Here is a 21,797-nt window from a genome sequence, read left to right on the forward strand (position 1 = left end):
CACAATCTGCTCAGTTACTGGGATTTTCACGCACAACCATTTCTAGGGTTTAAAAAGAATGGTGTGAAAAGGGAAAAACATCCAGTATGCGGCAGTCCCGTTACAACCGAGGTAAGCAGCAAAGCATTTGTGAAGCCACAACACGCACAACCTTGAGGCGGATGGGCTACAACAGCAGAAGACCCCACCGGGTACCACTCATCTCCACTACAAATAGGAAAAAGAGGCTACAATTTGCAAGAGCTCACCCAAAATTGGACAGTTGAAGACTGGAAAAATGTTGCCTGGTCTGATGAGTCTCGATTTCTGTTGAGACATTCAGATGGTAGAGTCAGAATTTGGCGTAAACAGAATGAGAACATGGATCCGTCATGCCTTGTTATCACTGTGCAGGCTGGTGGTGGTGGTGTAATGGTGTGGGGGATGTTTTCTTGGCACACTTTAGGCCCCTTAGTGCCAATTGGGCATCATTTAAATGCCACGGCCTACCTGAGCATTGTTTCTGACCATGTGACTGACCATTCTGCCTCTGTCTGAAACAAGCCGTAGGTGCTCCTGTCTCTTTAAGCCACATGTCACCACAAAGTATGTAGGCCTACTTACTTCGTCCTTTGCTCTGCATGAAGAGAAGGCTGAAATATGAGAGCGCATACTGTACGTACTTGGTTCATGAGATTTTGCGGGCGAGTACACACCTTGGCAAGTAGGCACATCATTTCATTCAAGATGGGATGTGCTCGGTGCGGTGTTTGTCCCGACCCTCCTGCACTGTGATTGAATGGCTCTGTAAAAAGTGACAGTGACGAGCGCAGCGTTTTCCCCAAAGTGTAAAATTTTTCAACTCTCGGCGATTGGGGGAAAAAAACGCTCAGCACCCAGTGTGGAAAGGACGCTCAGCACCTCTTCACACTCCCGGCATTTTTACCAGCTTGGAAAAACGCAGCGCTCCCATTGCAATAAATTGAAAATAGACGCTGGCATCAGAAAAAACGCTTTGGTGGACACTAAGTCAGAAATAAACTTAATTTCGGAAAAAATATGTACGGTAATCAATGGTAAGAGACAACTTATCTTTTTGTCCCGTAAGAAGTGAGCCTTGAATTACACATAATGTTGGTCAATTTAAAATACAATTTCCCAAGTCAAGGAAGTCGCAGTTTGTTGTAAAACAGTAAAGTTACATGTCGTTTTGTGTGAAAATCTGTTCAACGAACTACATCTCTCATCTTGCACAATATGCGTCAACAACATGTTAGCGTGGTAATGCTAGCTAACGTTCGTTGCTTGGTTGCTTCTAGCTGGATTACTTAGCTGTGTTCCCCGCAGAAATATCTCACCTGATGTGTTTAATCCAACGACTCTGTCCTGTTATCACATCCTTCTCTCATGTAAGTTTTTTGACGTTAGTTTCAGTCATTGAGAGAGACAGTTACGTCGTCACATACGCAACTTTTGGGTTTGTGGTCTTTGTAATTATGTATTTTCAAAGTCTTATTTCTTGACTTTAAAATAAATCTTATAAATTGACAAACATCATGTGTAATTCAGGGCACAATTCAAACAGGATCAAAATATTTGTGGTCCCTACCGTACAAGTTTATTTGTATAGCATAGTTCAACAACAAGGTAATTAAAAGTGCTTTGGTACGTGGTGGTCCACAGGAAGGGGGAGGGACTTAGGCTCTCTATACATAGAATGGAGCCCTTGGTAAAAAAGCAGTTCAAAACAGTGTTCAGAACAGGAGGAAATCTGAGGTTTTTGCTCACAGGGATTTCTTATAAATGTTTTAATCTCATTTTTTGAATCTTTGGCTATGTTTAACATGCACATCCAACATCGTAGATTAGTCATAAAATGTGGAAAAGCATAATCGGTCTCCCTTTAATTAGATTCACTCATTTATATCTAATTTATTACTTCTAAATATTTTCTTACATCGCTCACAACAGATATTTCTACCTGTTGCTAAATTAGCCACAAAGCTAATGCCGTGTGTATCAGTGGAGGAGGCTAACATTAATGAGCGTTTAAACTGTAGTATCTCTAGTTACAGTCGGCGTGTCAGAAATGATTACACCGGATAAACATGAGCTGAACGAGTATCTAACACACAGTTGCAGGTCCTCGTTGTAGACGGTCATGTAGTATTAGATTAATTTAAGGGCAGCGTTTCCTCTGCGTCACTGTATCATAGAGCCAGAAATGGTTTCTGTACCATTGGATATAATTAACAAAGTGCAGGTGATAAACTAGATGTATAGTTATTGTGGCAGATTGTATGTAATAAGTACTGCATGACCCACCCCCCGAAAAAAAATAAAAGAAATAATATCTATATATAAATAAATAGGCAAATAATTATAATTTTATTTATGTAGGAGAGCCCTGTTTATCATTATTATATCAATGACATGGGAGATGAGATATGGTGGTATTATTTTTAGGAGTAGTACTATATTGGTATTTTTTATAGTTTGTTTTGCTGGCCCCCACAATACATAACTATTTAATGTTAATCAGTAGTAGTACTTTATTTTTTAAATGTTTTCTGTAGTTTTATACATTTGACTATTATTCAAAACTTTAATATACTTTGTTGTAATTGTTTATTTTTAAACGGCATTATGTCATGGTATCTTGGGGAGGTCTCAACATAACAAATGTTAGGATAATAGTTGTTTATGTCATGCGTTTATTAAAATAAGGAGGGAAAAGAATATCGGCTGATATATCAGCTATCGGATTTTAAAATCCTCAAATATTGAAATCTGTATCGGACTTATAAATCCCATATCAGTCGGGCTCTAATTATGATAAGATCTTTGTCAAAAAATATGCATGAGTCAAATTAAGTAAAAGCTTTTTTCTGTCCTTTCACCTCAACAAAATAAACATCTTAATAAAAAAAGTCCTAATTCATGTATGATTCAAGTGAATAAAATCAAACATTTATTGAATTTTTTTGAACATTTGTTATATTGTTATTGAAATAAATTATATTGAGATAATTATTCTTTTGTCTATCCCTATCTACAATTTTTTTTTGTATTTGTGGAAAATACTATTCCATAGGTCTCCTCATTCCTCTCCAACTAATTCGACTACTTCCCTCTCTTGTACTTTTGTGCTTTTTTTCTCACTCTCCTCCTGTCGCAGGTATTTCTACCTCCGGCGCTGCGGAGTCTGGATCTATGATTGCAAGCCACCTACTGCCCCCATGTTCCTGCTTGACGGCAGCTGCTACAATTGTTAGTCTGTATTAATAATAATAATAATCAGACTATCTCCACCACCACCACCTTCTTCATCTCTATGGAAAACTTGCATTGTTCCACTGTGTGTCTCTTTCCTCCTGCTTTCTCCCGCTCCGTCTCAACCCGAACGGTCGAGGTAGATGGCTGCCCACCTTAAGTCTAAGTTCTGCTTGAGGTTTCTGCCTGTTAAAACGGAGTCTTTCCTTGCCACTGTCGTCAAGTGATTGCTCATGGTGGGAATTGTTGGGTCTCTGTAAATAAGATTACACAGATAATGGTATAGACCTTCTCTGTAGACAGGTTTCTGTGCAACGTCATCACAGAGACATGCACGCTTTCTTGGTACAATAAGTAACCTTAGGAGTCAACAACCAGCCAAACTGATAACACTGCAGCCTTGCAGTCGTGCATATTATATTAACATGCAAATGAAACAAAAACTAACAGATCCAACTGAAATGACTATTATTGTGTCAACAAGAATTTACAAATGATGCGAGAGATACATTGATTGCAATAGTTGACTACAGTCAACTACCGGCTACCAAAGCGGTTTTGCCCCCTGAATGTGGGTGCATCCAGTAGTGTTTTGTATACAAGAAACCCGTCTATGAAACAAGCATGTTTAACTGAATTTAATGCACCAACAGCGTTAGCATGATGCCATGCTGGCAGTAATTCACCCTGACTCACTGAATAAAGACCCACTTCTTAACACTACAGCTGGAAAGACACATTGCACTGACAAAAAAAACATTTAAAGAAATAATTTGGCACAAAAGAACACATGCATGATGTTGCAACTGGACCGCAGTATGAAACCAAATGCATAAAATAAAAGGTAATAGTTTTGTTTCTCATCCAGGTTACCGTACTAGTGAAAATGCCTGCAGCTGCTGCCTGCAGCTGCGTGGTTACAGAGCAGTTAGTGAGCCGCCACAAACGAAAAATAATTGGTTAGGTGCCTGGTGGGTGGGGGGATTCATTTGATGTGCCAGAGCAGGAACTCTATACAAAACATGACGTTTCAAGCCAGATCCTAACCAAGTTACTGTTGGAAATTCTGCAGCTCCATATGACATGATATATGATTTTGTGTGTATTAAAAAATATACATGCAGTATATAGCAAACACATTTATGCACACACAGCCCTTTTCCACTGCAGGTGCTTAAAAGTAAAGTCATGCAGCAAATTAATGTTTCTTCCTATAAATTTAGTTACATAGCAGCCAAAAGACGTACTGTTAGCTTTTCTGCTCAGCTTCCAGACCGCAGTCTGAAGCCCAGGGGAGATACTTGCAAGGGCTAACAGCCTTCCTTTTTCCAGCAGTTGGGAAACAGACTTTTATTAACTGACACAATGTGACCTACACCGTACATGTACTGGCTGATTGACAACTTACAGCTAATCTTTTCCTATGCTCACTTTTACTGCCGCTTTCTACTGCTATGTCTCTTTCACTCAACCTGCCCTAATCTTTGCTCTTATAACAGCAGCTGTCACGTAGATGTCTTTTGAAGAATCAGGAGAGGAAGCTAGCCAAGTGTTGAGTGCTGCTGTGCTTGCACAGTGTGCGAGTGAAAATCATTAGTAGCCCGTTGATATTAATGATGGTGTGTAATAAACTAGCGGGTTCTATTATGTAACGTACTGTCTCAAGCGTCAAATCTGGTTTAACTTGAAATGCAATGGATAAGACAACAATTTTTTTTTTTTTATTGATGGCACCAAAACGCGGTATTAAACTGGCCCGGGTCTGTTTATCATCAGGCTGCAGCCTCTGCTGCTCTCTGTCGGCTTCCTCATACATACACACACACACACACACACACACACAGTGGCCAGCAGAGAGACATCGAGGTGGAGACGATGAAGTTAAGTTATCTCCAAACTACTCGAGTTGACGACAGCTACGTTCGTTACTGTAAGTAACTTAACTTGCAATAAAACCTTTGCGAGTGAAAAGACAATACTTTATCAATACAACGGTCTGTAAGGTAAATATGTAGAAAAGGTTCATATAAACTGCTCTGTCCTCAGCCTCTCATTCTGTATGTTTTATTCAAGCACAGCTAACGTTCGCTTGGCATTAGCCAAATGATAAAAAAACAAGCTAAATAGAAAGCTGTGTGTCTATAGCATAGACTGGTCTGTAGTCTTCAAATTTGGCACATTGTTAAAAACTCAGCTGCTGGCTGAGACACAACAACCGCTCCTCCCTCTACCAGGTAGCGTTACCTGCAGGCAGTGAATAACAGCAGACATTAGGAAGAGGAGGGACTGATACGAGTGATATGAGTTTTTATTCTTTATAAACGTCACTCACTATTGTGATGTCAGATATTGAGTTTACATATAGTGATTTTGCTGTTGTAAACATCAATGTTGCTGCTCTAGAAACAACATTTAGCGGCATAATGCTTGTCTAGCGGCTAGTGTGGCATGCCCTCAAACTAAATCTGAAATTAACGTTAGATACCCTTCAGGCAGTCAATGGGCAAAGCTGTTACTGCGATGGAGAGAGCGCACTGTTAAAATGTAACAAATTTGTTACTAATGAATAACTTACCACTCTGAAACATCTTGCTCCAGTCTAGCTGCGCGTTCGCGTACACAAGATGGCTACCACGCGTATCCTGCTCTCCTTTGGAGCGTAGGTCGTGCACGTCTCCAGAAATTAACGCTGCGTGTCTGCGAGATGCAATTCCGCACATGAACGTGGGGGCAGTATGTCGACCTGACCGGCAGGTCAGCAGCACTCTACTGTTCCACACACCAGCCCAGGTGGTGGCGGTATGCAGTCGGTTTGCCAACCGTCATTAAAGGCAAAAGAAGAAGGTCAACAGCAGACTTTAAAAAGGAGATTTATGGCGGGATGTTTACAGTAAAACTGTTGGAGCTAGTCCGCAATTACCAAGAGCGTTATGTCTCATATCACAACCCCCTCGAGAGTTGCTTTGTTCGGTTTGTTTATGATGTGCAAATTCGGAGGTTGACAAGGAAAATAATCCAGTGTTGGCGAGGGATGATCTGGTCCTGGTATGCCCCCTAGTGGATTCAGGTTTAATCCTCCAGTTACACGCAAAGTACGCAGGCAAGTATGTTAACGATGCAGTTTGCTTCGCTGACGCCTGTCTTCGCCTACACATTGTAAAAAAGCAAGTATATCCAGGGTTTTAGTTGGGTGTTGAAATCTACGATGCTGACAAATGCGATTGTCGATTTATTTGAAACAGTGGCATTTCTAGCAAACGGTCCTGTCATTTGTCCCTAGTTCATCACTACTTCTACATATTCTCTTAAATCGCGTACAGCAGCTCACGCTGCCCATTGCTAAATTAGCCACAAAGCTAATGCCGTGTTTATCAATAGAGGAGCACTAATATTAATGAGCCGTTAAATTGCAGTTTCTGACGCATTCTAAATATATCTGAGTCACCTGTCTGCAGTAATTAAACCAGAGCGGACATGTAAATAAACGTGAGCTTAACAAGAAACTAAAACTGCTTCCTGTTGCTCCTCTTCGTGTGACGTTGGAGATGTGAAACACAGCTGTAACGACTCTGGTTATAGTTATACAGTTAATTAAATGAAATCTCAAAGTTGGAAGTCCTCGTTGTATTGTATCATGTAGTATTAGATGCAGCTCACTGTATCGTAGACGGCATGTTTTTAAGGCAGCTGGTGGTTGAGAAATGGTTTCTTGTAGCTTTGGATATTATTATAGAGTGCTGGTACAGGATAAACTAGATGTGAATATGCTACATTGAAAGTAGTTATTAGGGCAGATTATGTGTAAGGTAAAATACTCAGCTTATACTTATTCTCTTTCAGCCATCTGTTTACAGTTGCACCTTCCTGCAGCAAATATTTATTGATGTGCAATTGTTTACATGTTAAGTTTTTGAGACTGTAATCCATTTTATTAACATAATCCATTTAGGAAAAGGTATTATAGCCCACATACAGAACAGCTTTCAATATTGGCCTGTTCTAAGTGTAATTTATACAGTAAAGGGGTCTACTATCCAAATTGTCAAATTCAAAATATTGGCTCATAAATCGGCTTTATATCACTTTAATATGTGCATCGGCCCCCAAAAACCCATATCGGTCGGGCTCTAATTTTAAGCTTTTCAAGTGTCCTTTTAACACTGTTACAAATGGAATTTGTAAAAAGGATTTTTAGACAAGCAGGAAAGGATGGAGTCAGGTGACAGATAGTCAGGTGGCACTGGCTGTGAAAGTAACAATAATAAACACATTGAAAAACGGTTGCAGTTTAGGGTTGGGCCATCGTCAGCCGCTTATCCTGCGTACAGGGTCGCGGGGTAATTATGACATATTCTAGAAAATTAGAGCAGTTCTCAGCAACGTCTAACCTAATGACAACACAGGGGACAAGAGCTAAAAAATACAGCTGGCCACTATTGGTTAAACTATAAACCAGCATGTTCTGAACAGCACTAGGCATGATGGGAAACACTTACTGTTACCAATGTTTCAAATTAAAAACATCTACCAGGAAGGGGAAGAAAGGGATTATGCCCACCAGAAGGCTTTTAACTGATGATGAAACAACAGCAGGAAGTGTAACAATTGCTATTGGAAACAATTAGTGAATGAAAACAGTATTGGTGTCAAAAATACAAAGTGTAGGATCATCAGGATCCATACTAAAAGTGTCTGTGTGCACAAAAGCAAAAAATGCATGCGGCAAAAAATGATCAGATTTATAAAACTGCGTATGCACATCTGCAGGCACATCTGTACATCTGTTCCTTTTATAAATCAGTCCACGAGGAAATGTGCGCACGTGGATCAGCCTCATATCTAGCCCTATACACACCGACATTCAACCATAAATGGTCAATACAAAGCACCTCATGAAAATTGAAGCATAGAAATGAGAGTGCAGATCAGTGGTTTTTTGCAGTGAATCACAACTGAGAGGAAGACCAAGGAAAATAATTTTTCTGACACAGAAGTCGAGGTGCTTGTGGATTTGGCAGAGGGTTGTATTGTTTGGTGACCACAGCATTGGGGCCACAAACAAAAGAAAACGCTGCGAGAGGCAACATGCTGCTGCTGCTGTGGTTATTGCAGTGAGTTCATCAAACAGGACAGAAGGCTACATGAAATTAAAAAAGTGGTCAGATCTAAAGGTGGAGGCGTAAAATAATTGGATCCCACTGTCAGAGCAAACAAGCGTGTTTGGCATAGTGTCAGAAGGAGGGAGGCACTGACAAGGCTGAGACCACAAACCCAGGAAAGCACTATTTTGTCTTCTATTGCATGGTTGTGTAAACAATTAAAACACAGGCTGCGTGCAGGTGGTGACGATGCGCCTGGTGAAGTGACTGTAGAAGGCAGTGTCTGTGTGACAGCCACTGCGAAGTCTCAGCGCGCCCAACGTGATATCACATGGGATGGCGTATAAATAGCACATCACTTTCAGAGGACATTTAGCTTGCCATGTTGCCACATTATAAGCTTTTCGCATGTCATTTAACGCCGTTACAGATGCTGCATTTCATGAGATTTGGACATGCAGGAAAGGAGTCAGGTGACAGTCAGGTGACTTTCATTGTCATGGTAACAATAAGAAACATATCATTAATGTTGTTAAAGTTTGACAACAAAACTACATGGTTAAAATAAGTACATTCAGTAAGTCAACTCGCAATCAATGCTCCGTTCAGCCTGCAGGCCAAAGTTACCCAAATCTGATTTTCTTTGTTCATATGTGACTCAGATCTGATCTTTTTATAACGGTGTGAATAGCCCAAGTCACATGAAATCGGATCTTTTCCAGTTCAGATTTGGGCTACTTTCATTTGTGTTCCAAATCCGATACAGATTGGATTTTTTGGAGTGCGACCTGAGTTGGGACGGTCAGATCTCAGGCTGTGGATGACACTGGAGTCTGATATGGTCCACATTTAAACAATGTGAACTGTCAAAAAAATGATATCTGATGGATTTCTACAACTGACAATAATTTCATTAGATAGCCAAGTTAATGTTGAGGTGAAAAGGAGTTTATTCACATTTAATATCAGGAAATGGCAAGCCAGACTTTCCTGCCACCTGGCATATCCTGGCATCATCCAGCATCCACAGCTGCAGTGCTCTACAACCATGAGTGTCAGTAGCTACAGTCCGGCCGTCTTGTCTGTGCTCCGGGGTGGGGAATATGATGGGGAGACGCCGCTGAAAAAATGCTGAGCGGGATTCAATTTGAGATGGCTTATCTTTTACATTTAAAAGATGCCATTTGGAATAGTTATGGCTCACTAGCTATCCACTAATTACAGTTCTTCTATGGTAAAGTAGAACTGTAAGTAGTTTTATGAAGTGAAATTAAATGTTTATCATTATTCCTATTCATCTCACATTGAATTAAATTTTGATATTAAACATCCATATCCACATAAAAGAACTGTTATTACTATAAACATAATTATGTTTTTCATAGACATAGCACAGTATCTGGAGTGCAAAGGTTATTTTGAAACATTTGGCGAGTTTCAGTACTTTATAGTTTGGCGTCACCAACTGACTGAGCCAGACAAGAGATAACAGGACGGCCCGCACATTCTCACTTCATGTCCGTTATTACACATCCCACAGGTGTGTAAAAACCAGCGTATGCAACCTTGTGTGCACCGTTTATACATGAGGCCCGAGGTCCTTGGACTATATATACAAGTGCAAAGTACTGGAAGGTGGCGGATAGTTTTGAGCACACAAATTGACCTTATTCACAGTTATTCATTTCTGAATACTGAAAATGTACATAGCAATTATGACATAGATGAGAGAGGAGAGCAGCACACCCTGGTACTTTGCCACTGCATCATGCCTTTTTGGGTGAAAGCACTTTGACCGCCAATTAAGGGCGCGCCCATCGATCGGTCACCGATTGTAATCGGTAGATAATGGCTTTAACTAGTTTGATCGGTGGTCTCTAAAAAGGCAGATCAGAAAAGCAGATCAGATGATGCAATACTTGCCAGACAAATTTTCAACAGCAGCAAAAATGGTTTCACTACGTGGTCTGAGCATTTTGAAAGCTAGCTATCACCAAAGTCCTTTTCAGACAGGAAGTGATTGATGTGCCCAGTTAATCATTTACAATGAGAGTTGAGCAACAGTCAGACAGGCGGAGCAACAAGCAGGAGCGATCATGTGAAACTGTCGCAATCAAGCTCCGCCTGTGTCGAAGGCAGCTGGCGACTGAGATGTCAGCTCTTCTTTGTGGACAGTTGAGCTAGCTAGCCAGTTAGGGCTGCAGCTAATGATGATTTTAGTATTCGAAGCTTTGATAGATTATTTCAACCATTCATCGATGCGTTGTTTATGAAGTACGTTTGTTAGGCAGCGGCGGTGCCACCCCCCTACCCCGACTGTAACGGGATCAGCTGTGCACGTTTATAGATGATGGATATTTATTAGTCCTTTCGGAAATTCATAGTGTGTCATACAGCAAACATCAGACCAAACATCACCCGAATGCTATACAAGTTATACTACAGGCTCGTGCAGACTACACGACTTTCAGCATCGGCCGATGGCCGTGCCATTCACACAACCCATAAAGACAAAGAATCTGTGTGAAAGGATGGATTAGCACACGTAGGTAGAGGGGATTGTCTGAGCTACAGAGAGAGCTGGAGGTGAGTAAAAAGGTGCAGCTCCCCGACACCCAGTTAACTCTTGACTGTGAGGTTACAACTCACGGCCCAAAAAGGAGAACAACAAACGCACGTGTGTACATTTTCAGCTGAGGACTGCGGCTTACTTTGGCTTCAACTCAACAATCAATCATGATTTTAGTTAAATGCTAAAGTTGCTGTTACTGTTATCTTGTCTGTGGTCTGCTGGCAGAACACCGGCTGCTTTTTTTCAGGCGGCGCCGTGTTGTTGCGGAGGCAACATAAGTTTTGTTTTAAGGTGGACGGACGGTAACATTAGAGTTGTTTTCTTTAGCTTGAAATAATCCCATACTTTGGACAGTAAATAATAACCATCACGTATTAAGTCATAGTACAAATAGTATTTTATATTTGAAAATCTATTAAAGGAAATTGGGAGGGGGGGGGCAGTTTGAATGGGCTGTTAATATTTATCTTACAAGTATTGTTATCTATAATTTACAGTGGCTATATCTAACTTTGTCAGTAGAGTAGATGCTGGGTCGTCAGCCAGTACAAGCACAGTTCATCCACATCTAGCCTCAGCCAGTACTAGCACAGACCCAGTACACACATGTATAGCAAGTGACACAGACCCAGGTGAAATACAGGCAGCATCATATACAAGCAGCTCAGGCCCTAATGGAACAATTGCTGCTCCACAAAATGACCCAGCAGTTTGGCAGCGACTTTGAACAGACTTGTAGACTGAGTTAGTGCACAGAGGTCCATTCAAACCAGCACCGGATTTTTATTACTTTCAAGGCAAGTCTAGAAGAGGTTTCCATTTAATTCACGCTTATTACAGAGACAGACTCTTTAAATGAGGATTGTAGTGAGAGTACTGTGGTGTCAGGTGTGACTATGCAGCTATGGCAAATTGTTTACATGGCTCACGAGTCAGGTAGGGCCCCATAGTATGGCTGGGCGATATGGAGGTAGAGCGGGTTGCCCGTTAATCGGAAGGTCGGCGGTTCAATCCCCGGCTCTTCCAGGCTGCATGTCGAAGTGTCCTTGGGCAAGATACTGAACCCCCGAATTGCCTCTGGTGGCTGTTCCGCCAGTGTATGAATGTGTGTGAATGTTAGTTTCTGTTTGAGCACTTGAGCTCAGTGAATGGTGAACGCAGATGTAATGTTTATTTGTATAGCACATTTTAACAACAAGGTAATTCAAAGTGCTTTACATAAAACATAAAAGCAACAAGGAAATATAAAAAAGTTTAAAAGCAACATAAAATATAATAAAAGTTACATTGTTACAATCAGGGTTAAAAGAGTTAAATGGAAAATAAAAACAGGCTGAGGGGTTGAGCAAATAATTGAGTTACAATTATTCTGAAAAAAGAATAAACAGAGAAGTACACTTAATCCACTCTCTCTAGCTAGTCTGTACTTGGGTCCACTGCAATCTTTGGGTCCACTGAAACTCCAAAAACCCTCGGACACTACAGAGAAACCAGGACATGTCTGTCAGCAGGCCACTTTGATCCAGTTATACTCTAGACCCACCTGCGCGTTTACAGGTGGACAGAGGTTCCTGCAAATCACTCGGGCGTGAGATTTAAGACCACCTCCTTCACTCTGTTCAATCTCACTCCCATAATCCCCCGACTCAATTACCTACTCATTTCTCACTGTGTAAATATTTAATTAAAAACAATGATAAAAAGCTAAAAACAACGAAAAAGAAAACAGGACAGTAAAAGTTACAGTGCAGTGTAAGTTATCAATAAAAACAGAAACAGACCTGCCCCAGACGACCTGAGAGGTCTGGATGGTTCGTAACGAAGCAGAATATTGGAAATGTATTTTGGCCCTAAACCATTTAGTGCTTTATAAACTAACAAAAGGATTTTGAAATCAATTCTTTGACATACAGGAAGCCAATGTAAATACCTCAGAACTGGAGTGATGTGATCCACCTTTTTGGTCTTAGTGAGGACTCGAGCAGCAGCGTTCTGAATTAGCTGCAGCTGTCTTGATGGATTTCTTAGGGAGTCCTGTAAGGATGCTGTTACAGTAGTTGAGTCGACTGAAGATAAATGTATGGATAAGCTTTTCCAAGTCTGCTGAGACATAAGTCCTTTAATCCTTTTGATATATTCTTCAGGTGATAGTAGGCTGACTTTGTAATTGTCTTAAATTGGCTCCTCAAATTCTGGTCTAAGTCCATGACTACACCAAGATTTCTGGCTTGATTTGTGGTTCTTAACATTACAGATTGAAGTCGAGCACTGACTTTCAATCGTTCCTCCCTGGCTCCAAAAACAATAACTTCAGTTTTATCCTTGTTTAATTGAAGAAAATTCTGGCACATCCAATCGTTGATCTGCTCAATACAGTTACTCAGCGCCTGTATGGAGCATGTAAATGTTAAACAAAAGAGGTCCCAGAATGGAGCCTTGGGGAACTCCACATGTCATTTTTGTCAGCTCAGATGTGTAATTACCTATAGACACAAAGTAGTCCCTGTCCTTTAAGTAGGATTCAAACCATTTTAGTACTGTGCCAGAAAGTCCAACCCAGTTTTCAAGTCTGTCAAGTAATATGTTGTGGTCGAAGAGCCGTCTCAGTGCTGTGGTGTGGTCGAAAACCTGACTGGAAAACATCAAAACAGTTATTTAGTGCCAAGAAAGCACTAAGCTGTTGAAAAACAGCCATTTCAGTGATTATACTTAAAAATGGGAGATTTGATATGGGCCTATAATTGCTCATTAGTGAACTGTCCAGATTGCTCTTTTTTAAGAGTGGCTTAATGACTGCAGTTTTCAGGGCCTGTGGGGGAAAAAAACCTGAGAGAAGAGACATGTTAACAATTTGTAGTAAATCTGAGGCCATGCATTTAGAAACATTTTTGAAAACATCTGTTGGCAGAATATCAAGGCAGCATGAGGAGCATTTCAGATGTTGTATTATGTCCTCCAGGTTTTTATGGTTAATAGAATCAAATTGTCTCATGCTATATGAATTGTTTTTAAGTGGACACAGGGGCAAGACATATCCTGTTACTGACATGGAGGCACTGATTGCTTGTCTAATTGTTTGAATTTTGTCTGTGAAGAAGGGAGCAAATTCATTGCAGGCCCTGGTGGATAGAAGTTCAGAGGCTACAGACACAGGAGGGTTGGTTAGCCTGTCGACAGTAGCAAACAGGGCACATGCATTATTAGTGTTTTTGGTGATGATGTCAGAGAAGAAGGACCGCCTTGCATTTCTCAGTTCTAAATTAGAAATGCGAAGTCTCTCTTTATAGACGTCATAATGAAACTGGAGATTTGTTTTCCGCCACCTGCGTTCAGCTTTTCGACACACACTTTTTTTGAGTTCTAACCAGCGAGACCACCTTCACCTTGGCTGGTGCAATGGAATCAATAACATTTGTAATTTTAGAACTGAAATGATCTACAAGCTCATTGACTGAGACCCATGAGAGGGCGGGTTTTGAGGAGAAAGCCTCAATCAATTTTTCACTAGTGTTTTCAGTGATATGCCGTTTTGTGATTACCTCTGTTTTAACATTTGTGTGCACGCAGATAGCACTCTCAAAGAAAACACAGGAATGATCAGAGAGAGCAACATCAGTCACCACAACCTTGGAAATGTCCAGACCCTTGGAGATGACCAAGTCCAAAGTGTGCCCCTTATTGTGTGTGGGCCTCCTCACATGTTGATGCAGTCCATAATTATCAAGAACACAACACAGTTCTTTAGTCCCTCTGTCCTGGGGGTTGTCAACATGGATGTTAAGATCACCAACAATAACCACACAGTCAAAGTCAATACAGATTATAGACAGCAGTTCACCAAAGTCATCAAAGAAGTTTGCACAGTATTTAGGGGGCCTGTAGATATTTAGAAAAATAGCTCGAAGAGGAATTCAGCTGAAGAGCCACATATTCAAAAGAAGCAGAATTCCCATAAGACATCTTTTTGCATTGGAGGGAGTCATTAAACAAAATGGCAACTCCACCTCCTCTCTAGCTTCACTCATAAAACTGGAGTTGGGAGGGGTAGACTCGATAAGGAAAGCTGCACTGTTATCTTGGTCCAACCAAGTTTCAGTTAAAAACATGAAAATTAAGTTATTATAAAATCATTGATTAAAAATGTTTTTCCTGCCAAAGACCTAACGTTTAACAAAGCTAATTTTAGTGTGTTAAAAACATTATCTGGCCCACTTTTTTCAACAGGCTGTGGCTGATGAGGAATTAATACTAAATTTGCAGGATATGTTGAGTGCTTCCTGTTTCTGTTCCACATTCACCATGCCTTTTCTGTTACCTAGCAAGACAGGGATGGAGAAGACTACCAGTAGTAGTGTAGTGTAAAAGCGCTTTGAGTGGTCAAAAAGACTAGAAAGGCACTATACAAGTACGGAGCATTTACATTTATTTGAAGCTTCTATAGATTATTTCATCGATACATCGTTTAAGAAGTACTTTTGCTTGGCGGCGGCGCCCCTCCTCCCCCACGGTAACGGGATCAGCTGTGTGGATTGATAGATATAGATATTTATTTGTCCTTTCGAAATTCATAGTGTGTCATACAGCAAATATCAGACCATCAACAGACCAACAACTAGACCACTGCTTTACATCACCCGAGTGCTAACGTTGGTATAACTTGTATAAAGTTCAGCTCCCTGACACCCAGTTAACTCATGACTGTGAGGTTACAACTCACGGCCCTACCAGGAGAACAACAAACGCACAAGTGTACATTTTCAGCTGAGGTCTGCGGCTTACTTTAGCTAGCCTTCAACTCAACAATCAATCATGATTTCAGTTAAATGCTAAAGTAGCTGTTACCTTGTCTGTGGTCCGCTGGCAGAACACCGGGTGCTTTTTGATCAGATGCTCTCGTGCTGTTGGTAGGCGACATAAGTTTCATTTTATGGTGGACGGATTGTGACATCACGGAGTTGTTGTTGTTTTCTTTAGTTTGAAATAATCCCACGTTCTTCTTCGTCCCTCGCTATTTTCTCTCTCTTCCTACACTTTTCAGACAGCGGCATCATAATCACGTCGTGTTCACACAGTGTAAGAGCGATGTGCGGCAGTAATAAATGTCTGTGCGAAACAGTGTGCTATACAGCGATGTGGACTAAACAAAGCATTGATGGAAAGAATTTGCGTCGATGCATTTTAGTAATCGATTTAATCGATGAATTGTTTCAGCCCTGCATCAAACTATATCGGTATAAACGGTATTGACTAATTTTATCTCTTTTGAAATTATATCTGTATACCTCATTATACCGATATACGGCCCAGTCCTACCCGATAGCAGAATTTTCTTTCTATAGACTGACTAATTGAGAAAGTGCTGATGACTTATAACCTCAGGATAAACCTTACACTTTAGCTCCAATTGTAGCAAGGGCTGTGTACTGAACTCGATATAACGGCACCGTTTGCTCTTCAGAAACCTACGTGCGATGTCACGGGCACTATGTCCATGTTTTATATGGTCTATGATTACTAAAAATCTCAAAATTTGCACCATTGATTGCAAGACTGTTTGGCCATTTGACAACTCAAAACTACAACATTTATTTGAGGGAGAACTATTGATCATCACACAATTATTTGTTTCTGATTAATCACTGTGTCCTTTTGTTTTTGGAGCGGGAAAAAAAGATAGGCTAACTGTAATATATAGCCATTTCCCTTCATCGAGTCTCATTGAACTACCAGGTGAGAGAGGATCCCGGGGCATCGTTTCTTCTCTCCCAAAGATTCTGGTAGCCATGGTAGCTAACGAGGGTTGTTAAGATGGAAGGTATAAAGGTGAACTGGCGGTGAACAAAGGGAAGGTTGCTGTGGCTTCTGCTCGTCAGCTCACAGTAACGAGCCAACTGATGTGGAGCTTTACTGTTTCTTTATAATTGCTGTGTTACTGTCTGCTGGCCCGGCTATGTAAGGTGTCTGATTACACTGCTGCTGACAGTAAACTAGCTTCTCCCCCGAGCATTAATCTACCTATTAAAAATCTCCAGCCTGTGTGTTTACAGCTGCAGCAGTACACGTTCATGTTACCATTTTGTATTCAGGTGACTCTTATCAATAACCTCTTGTAGTGAGCTCAGCTGCAGAGCATGCTTTACTTTCTGGATCACATTTAATGAGTAGTAAGGAGGTCAGATGGTCATAGCACCCTGAACCATTAGAAATGATGATGATGGTAAAGAAACGTTCAGGAAAGGCGAGAGTCAAACATCAAACATGTCTCCACTAATGTGGAACCTACATTTTTATTCTTCATACACAAAATGCTTTTAATTTCCAGAACCATCTTCAAAATAAATAGGAGGCAAAGTGGGACTAAAAAAGAAGTAAGGCTGCAAAATAAAACACGGACTAAAAGGAGAGATTGAAGGGTCATGATGATCACTCTGTTTTATTGGTATTAGTTCTTGAATAGTCTTTTCTGATATACTTTTTAACCGAAGGCTGTCTGTATTTTCCTGACAGGACTAGAAACATGGCTGGCGCGGCACAAGGTCCCGTGGTTGGCCGGCCATTGGCATTTGCCAATGAAGAGCAGAGGGCGGTTCACTCCTGGTCCCGGATTTCGTCAGCGGGGCATAACGTCCTCATAGATGCTCTAAAGATCCTCAGCCCGATGTCCCGTGACCTCTCGAGCAGTGAGGAGCTGGTCACCTTCCTGCGGGAGCTGAGCGAGGAGGGCCACAAGCCCACTGTGCTGCGCAGCAAGGAGGTGTACGGCTACCGCTCCTGCACAAGCCAACCTCTTACTGAAGACATGCTGAAGCCACCTAACCGGAACGTCAGACCCACTGCCAAGAGGAGGGGACGGAGGCTCCAGGCCAAGAAGAGAGAGGTGCACCCTTCCTGGAACACTTCTGAGAGCAGCAACCCCAGGATTCAAGGGGTCCGCCCTCCAGAGATGTGGGTGGACCATCGTGCAATCATCTGCAGCAGGACACACGGTCGGACTGTAGAGATGTCTCAGGCGCTGCAGGTGCGGCCATGCCTCAGACTGACCAACATTGAAGGCCTGTCTGGCTTCCACACGGCCAGACTCCAGATCCACACTTCCTGGGACTCGTCTTCTGAGCAACAGCAGCAGCACCCTCCAACGCTTTCAGGAATACCTTTTCAGCCTTCTCAGAATGGTGGCGGGGCACCCACCAAAGCTGTGGCCTTGTTCAGCCAGAAGAGCCTGTCCTGTCCCATCCGATTGGACGGCGCCCTCATTGGTGATTCTGCGCCGGTCTTTTATGCTAATGGTCGAGCATTCCCAGAGACTCACACGGAGCTAACCAGCAATGGATGGAGGAGCAATGGCCTCCACCGGGATAGTCGGGGCCCCAAGGAACTGAACAACCAGACCAGGCAGAGAAACGGCTGGAAGGACAAGAATGGTTTTAGATGGAAAGTGGTAAAGGTGGATGACTCTCGCTCGGTGGCTGAGGCCCGCAGAAAAGCGCAGAAGATTCTGCAGGTGAACCTGTCTCCAGTTATTCAGATCCAACCTCTCAACCATGTGTTGAGAGACTTCAGATACCAGAATAAGTGACAATTCCCCCAAACACACACACATTGTTTCCTTTAGCAGATGTTAGTGTTTTACATCCATTAGCCTATACCTGGCTGAGCCCCAGTGTTCATAGCAGACGTCTTACATGGGTTTTTGTGATCTCTGCTGAGTGTTGGAGATAGAGAAGTTTGTCTGTGGAATTTCTGGTTCCTGGCACTTGGGATTGAAAGGCATTTGAAGTTGGGTGAGTTGTTACTTTTCCCAGCAGGCTGGGAAATGAGTATCTGCCGAATGCTGGTACATTTTCATGGTCTACATTAGTTTACGCTACACATCATTCTGCTTCGGGCTGACTAGCTGCTAGCCGATGTTGATGAAGTTTGGGAAGCAGCATCCACTGTGACTGTTCAAAGGTGCATTTTGTGCGCTTCAACAAGGCACTAGGTGATGCTCACAGTTCGAAGCGTATTTATAACTCATTTGAAGTATAGCGCTGTTTTGTTTTAAGTATTTTTTACTTGTAGCACGTAAAAACAGTGCTGTCACTCTGCAGCGCCTTATTTTCCACTGGAAAGAGGGAAAGTGGTTGGTTGGACCCAGCAAAACATATGAACTAAACAAAAGGAAAAAAGAAAGATGTGTTTAATTTGTCTTCCTTTTTTGTATTTCTGTTGTTTCCACTGGAAATCGGGAAGGCTCCGGGAGCGAGTACAGCAGGGAATCAAACCCATGGCCCGGGGGAGAGAGAGATTGAAAGCTGCATTACTTGTTTGAACTACAGTCCTTCACAAAGTGTTCCTTTGGTTTAGTATATCCACACTGAGACTTGTAGAGTATTTTTGACTGTTTGGAAGATTAGACAAAAATGAACCAATGAAAGCAACTGCAGGAAACTGAGTATAGAAGAGGACTTGAGCCTTGTTAAGACATTTGACTTCTGAGATTAAGCTTTAAATCTTAATTGTGGGAAAACATGAGAATGTTGAGATACAAGAAATTCAAAGTTGATTTTCCAGAATGAAGGTTTTTCCCTCAAAATTCTTATACTCCTGTTATGGTCCTGGTCCACCTCCCATAAGATGTTTCACACCAGATACAAAAACACCGAGATGTACACTCATTGGAAATGAGCATCAGCTGCTGGTATAATTCCATTCAAGATTACGTTTGTCCAGTACATTTCTGTAGGCCTACTATACAGGCAACCAGCTATTTTCAGTTGAGGTCCTGATGTAAGACATTTGTTTGGCGGATTTAAACATGTTTGTGCTTGAACTGCAAGCTGGTTTGTTTCCTCAACAGTTCAATTTAAAACTGCCACATCAGGAAGTTTTACCTCCCATCAGAACTCATTTCTGCTGTTTTGAGTCGATGACGAGAATTGCCCAAACAAAATCTACTCGATACTTTCTTGAATCCCTCAGCTCTCAAACGGTTGTGGCTCACCTTAAAACAAAAAAAAAGCACTTTGAGAGTGTGACAGTGCTCCATTGTGACCTGTCCCTTAACACGAAAATATTTGAAATAATTTCTAAAATTTGGTTTGACTTATTTTGAACCCACACAGTTTTTGCTACAGGTGCTAACTTTGCAACGTTGGTGCTGAATTACATGACTGGCACAAGAATGTCATCAAGTTTCTCCTCTCCTAGTTCTGATTGGAGCATTTAAGAGGAGCGACTTCCTGTGAGCTATTTCCTGATAGACTGATAGTGCTGCTGCCCCCTGCAGGTTGGGATGAGCATGCCAAACCGCCTTGTGTGTTCTCCAAAGGGTTTCTACTGAGAAACCACCTGAATTCATTTTCATGTTATCTGTGAGAAACCCTGTGTATTCCCCGAAAAAGTTCGTTTGAGATGTTTGGGCCAAACCACATTCCACAAGACAAATAAGTTGTTACTGAGCGCCAAAGTTTGTTTTTTATCTATGAAACCATACTTTAGCAGAAAATCTTAACTCATAGTCCACTTACTGACTTTTTTCCCGGAGCTTTTACTGATCTCAAGACCATTGAAATATGAATGAAAGCTGTGGGGGAAAAGCCAGTAATCAGAACTTGATTTTAAGATTTTGTTCGTCAAACTACATTTTTATTATTTTTTCTTTTTAGCAAAAAAGAAACTAAACTAAACCCCCATCGGGCCAGTTAATGAGGACTTTAGATTCAAAAACTATGAAAAAGATTCAGTAAAAAATAAAACTTGATTTCCAAACATCTGTTTCATACTTGAATGCTGTGGAGCCTCTTACAGGCTAATCAGATTTAAAGTGGATATCTCTGCTTTCTGATTTAGGACCACGTACTATGAATTGTCATATGTTGCCCTGTTTAAACTAGGCCACATCAGTGTTTGGTGGTCGGCTTTAAAGATTTCCACGTCTCTGTTCTGGTGAATTTTACGTTCCGACAGAGTCTCTCGGTTTCCTCGTGCCCCTCCCTGATCGGTCTGTACTCAGTCATGTTCACCACCGACAATTCCCTTTTCTAGATCTTTCTGTTAGTCTTGTTTGTGCAACACTTGTATAATATTGTATTTCCTACATGATCTTTGAAAATGTTTTTTGTTCAATAAAACTGATCTAAAAAGAATGTGTAGTTTTTTTTTTTTTTTTGTTTTCCTCATCTACGACCTTTTCTATAACGTGACTCACTTCGGTGGGTACAGTACAATCTAATGCTGAGGAAGTATAATTAGATTTCCATGTGATCAGATTATTTATCTTCTTAGACCCGTCTCATCAAGCCAAACATCATTGGGCTGTTTTTGGCTGTAGGTGCTTGATTAAGTTGTGTTATCTGATCCAGCTATTTGAGTCGATATCCGGAATGGGTACAGATGCAGATGCAATGGGTACAAAGTTGTTCATGTAAGACTGATATTTTTGATTTGGGTTGATCAAAAGATGCAAGATGAAGAATTGAGCTTCAGAACAATGTTTAGATCACAATAGTATCAGAACGTGTAAACAGAACATTATCTGTCACCAAATGCTCGTTTCAGCCAAGTACTCGCTGCACCCTGATCATAAGGATCTTAAGCTGCAGAATCAGTGACCTCTTTTATATCACTTCTCAAACACATCTTGAAATAACCTGGTTCCTAGTTCAACCATGTAAAGTGATTGATCACTTTCTTTTAAAGGAGACCTATGATACTGCATTTCCAGTCCTATATTGTAGTTATGTGACTCCTCTATAGCTGCTTTGCATGATTGAAAGTTTAATCTTATCCTGACTCTTCGTGTAGGCCTTCATCTCAGCCAGTCTGAAACAAGTTGTAGATGCTCCTGTCTCTTTAAGACCCCCCCTTAAAGCCCACTGTCTTGTGATTCTGAT

General features: G+C 41.3%; 1 protein-coding gene across 2 annotated transcripts in view; it reads left to right on the forward strand.

Annotated features, from left to right (window-relative positions):
- The window catches only part of ccdc71 (coiled-coil domain containing 71), a 27,596-nt gene extending 6,546 nt beyond the window's left edge, over positions 1–21,050 (forward strand). The window contains exons 2-3 of one of the 2 annotated variants that reach the window (XM_046028806.1): positions 3,158–3,249; positions 17,431–21,050. In XM_046028806.1, coding sequence (XP_045884762.1) covers positions 17,441–18,499 — 1,059 coding nt within the window. In that variant the 5' untranslated portion in view covers positions 3,158–3,249; positions 17,431–17,440 and the 3' untranslated portion in view covers positions 18,500–21,050. The remainder of the gene's footprint in view (positions 1–3,157; positions 3,250–17,430) is intronic. The other variant, XM_046028807.1, reaches the window with a different exon arrangement.
- Positions 21,051–21,797: the final 747 nt, after the last annotated feature.

The sequence above is a fragment of the Micropterus dolomieu genome, linkage group LG18, assembly GCF_021292245.1.
Source record: "Micropterus dolomieu isolate WLL.071019.BEF.003 ecotype Adirondacks linkage group LG18, ASM2129224v1, whole genome shotgun sequence".
Classification (NCBI taxonomy): domain Eukaryota; kingdom Metazoa; phylum Chordata; class Actinopteri; order Centrarchiformes; family Centrarchidae; genus Micropterus; species Micropterus dolomieu.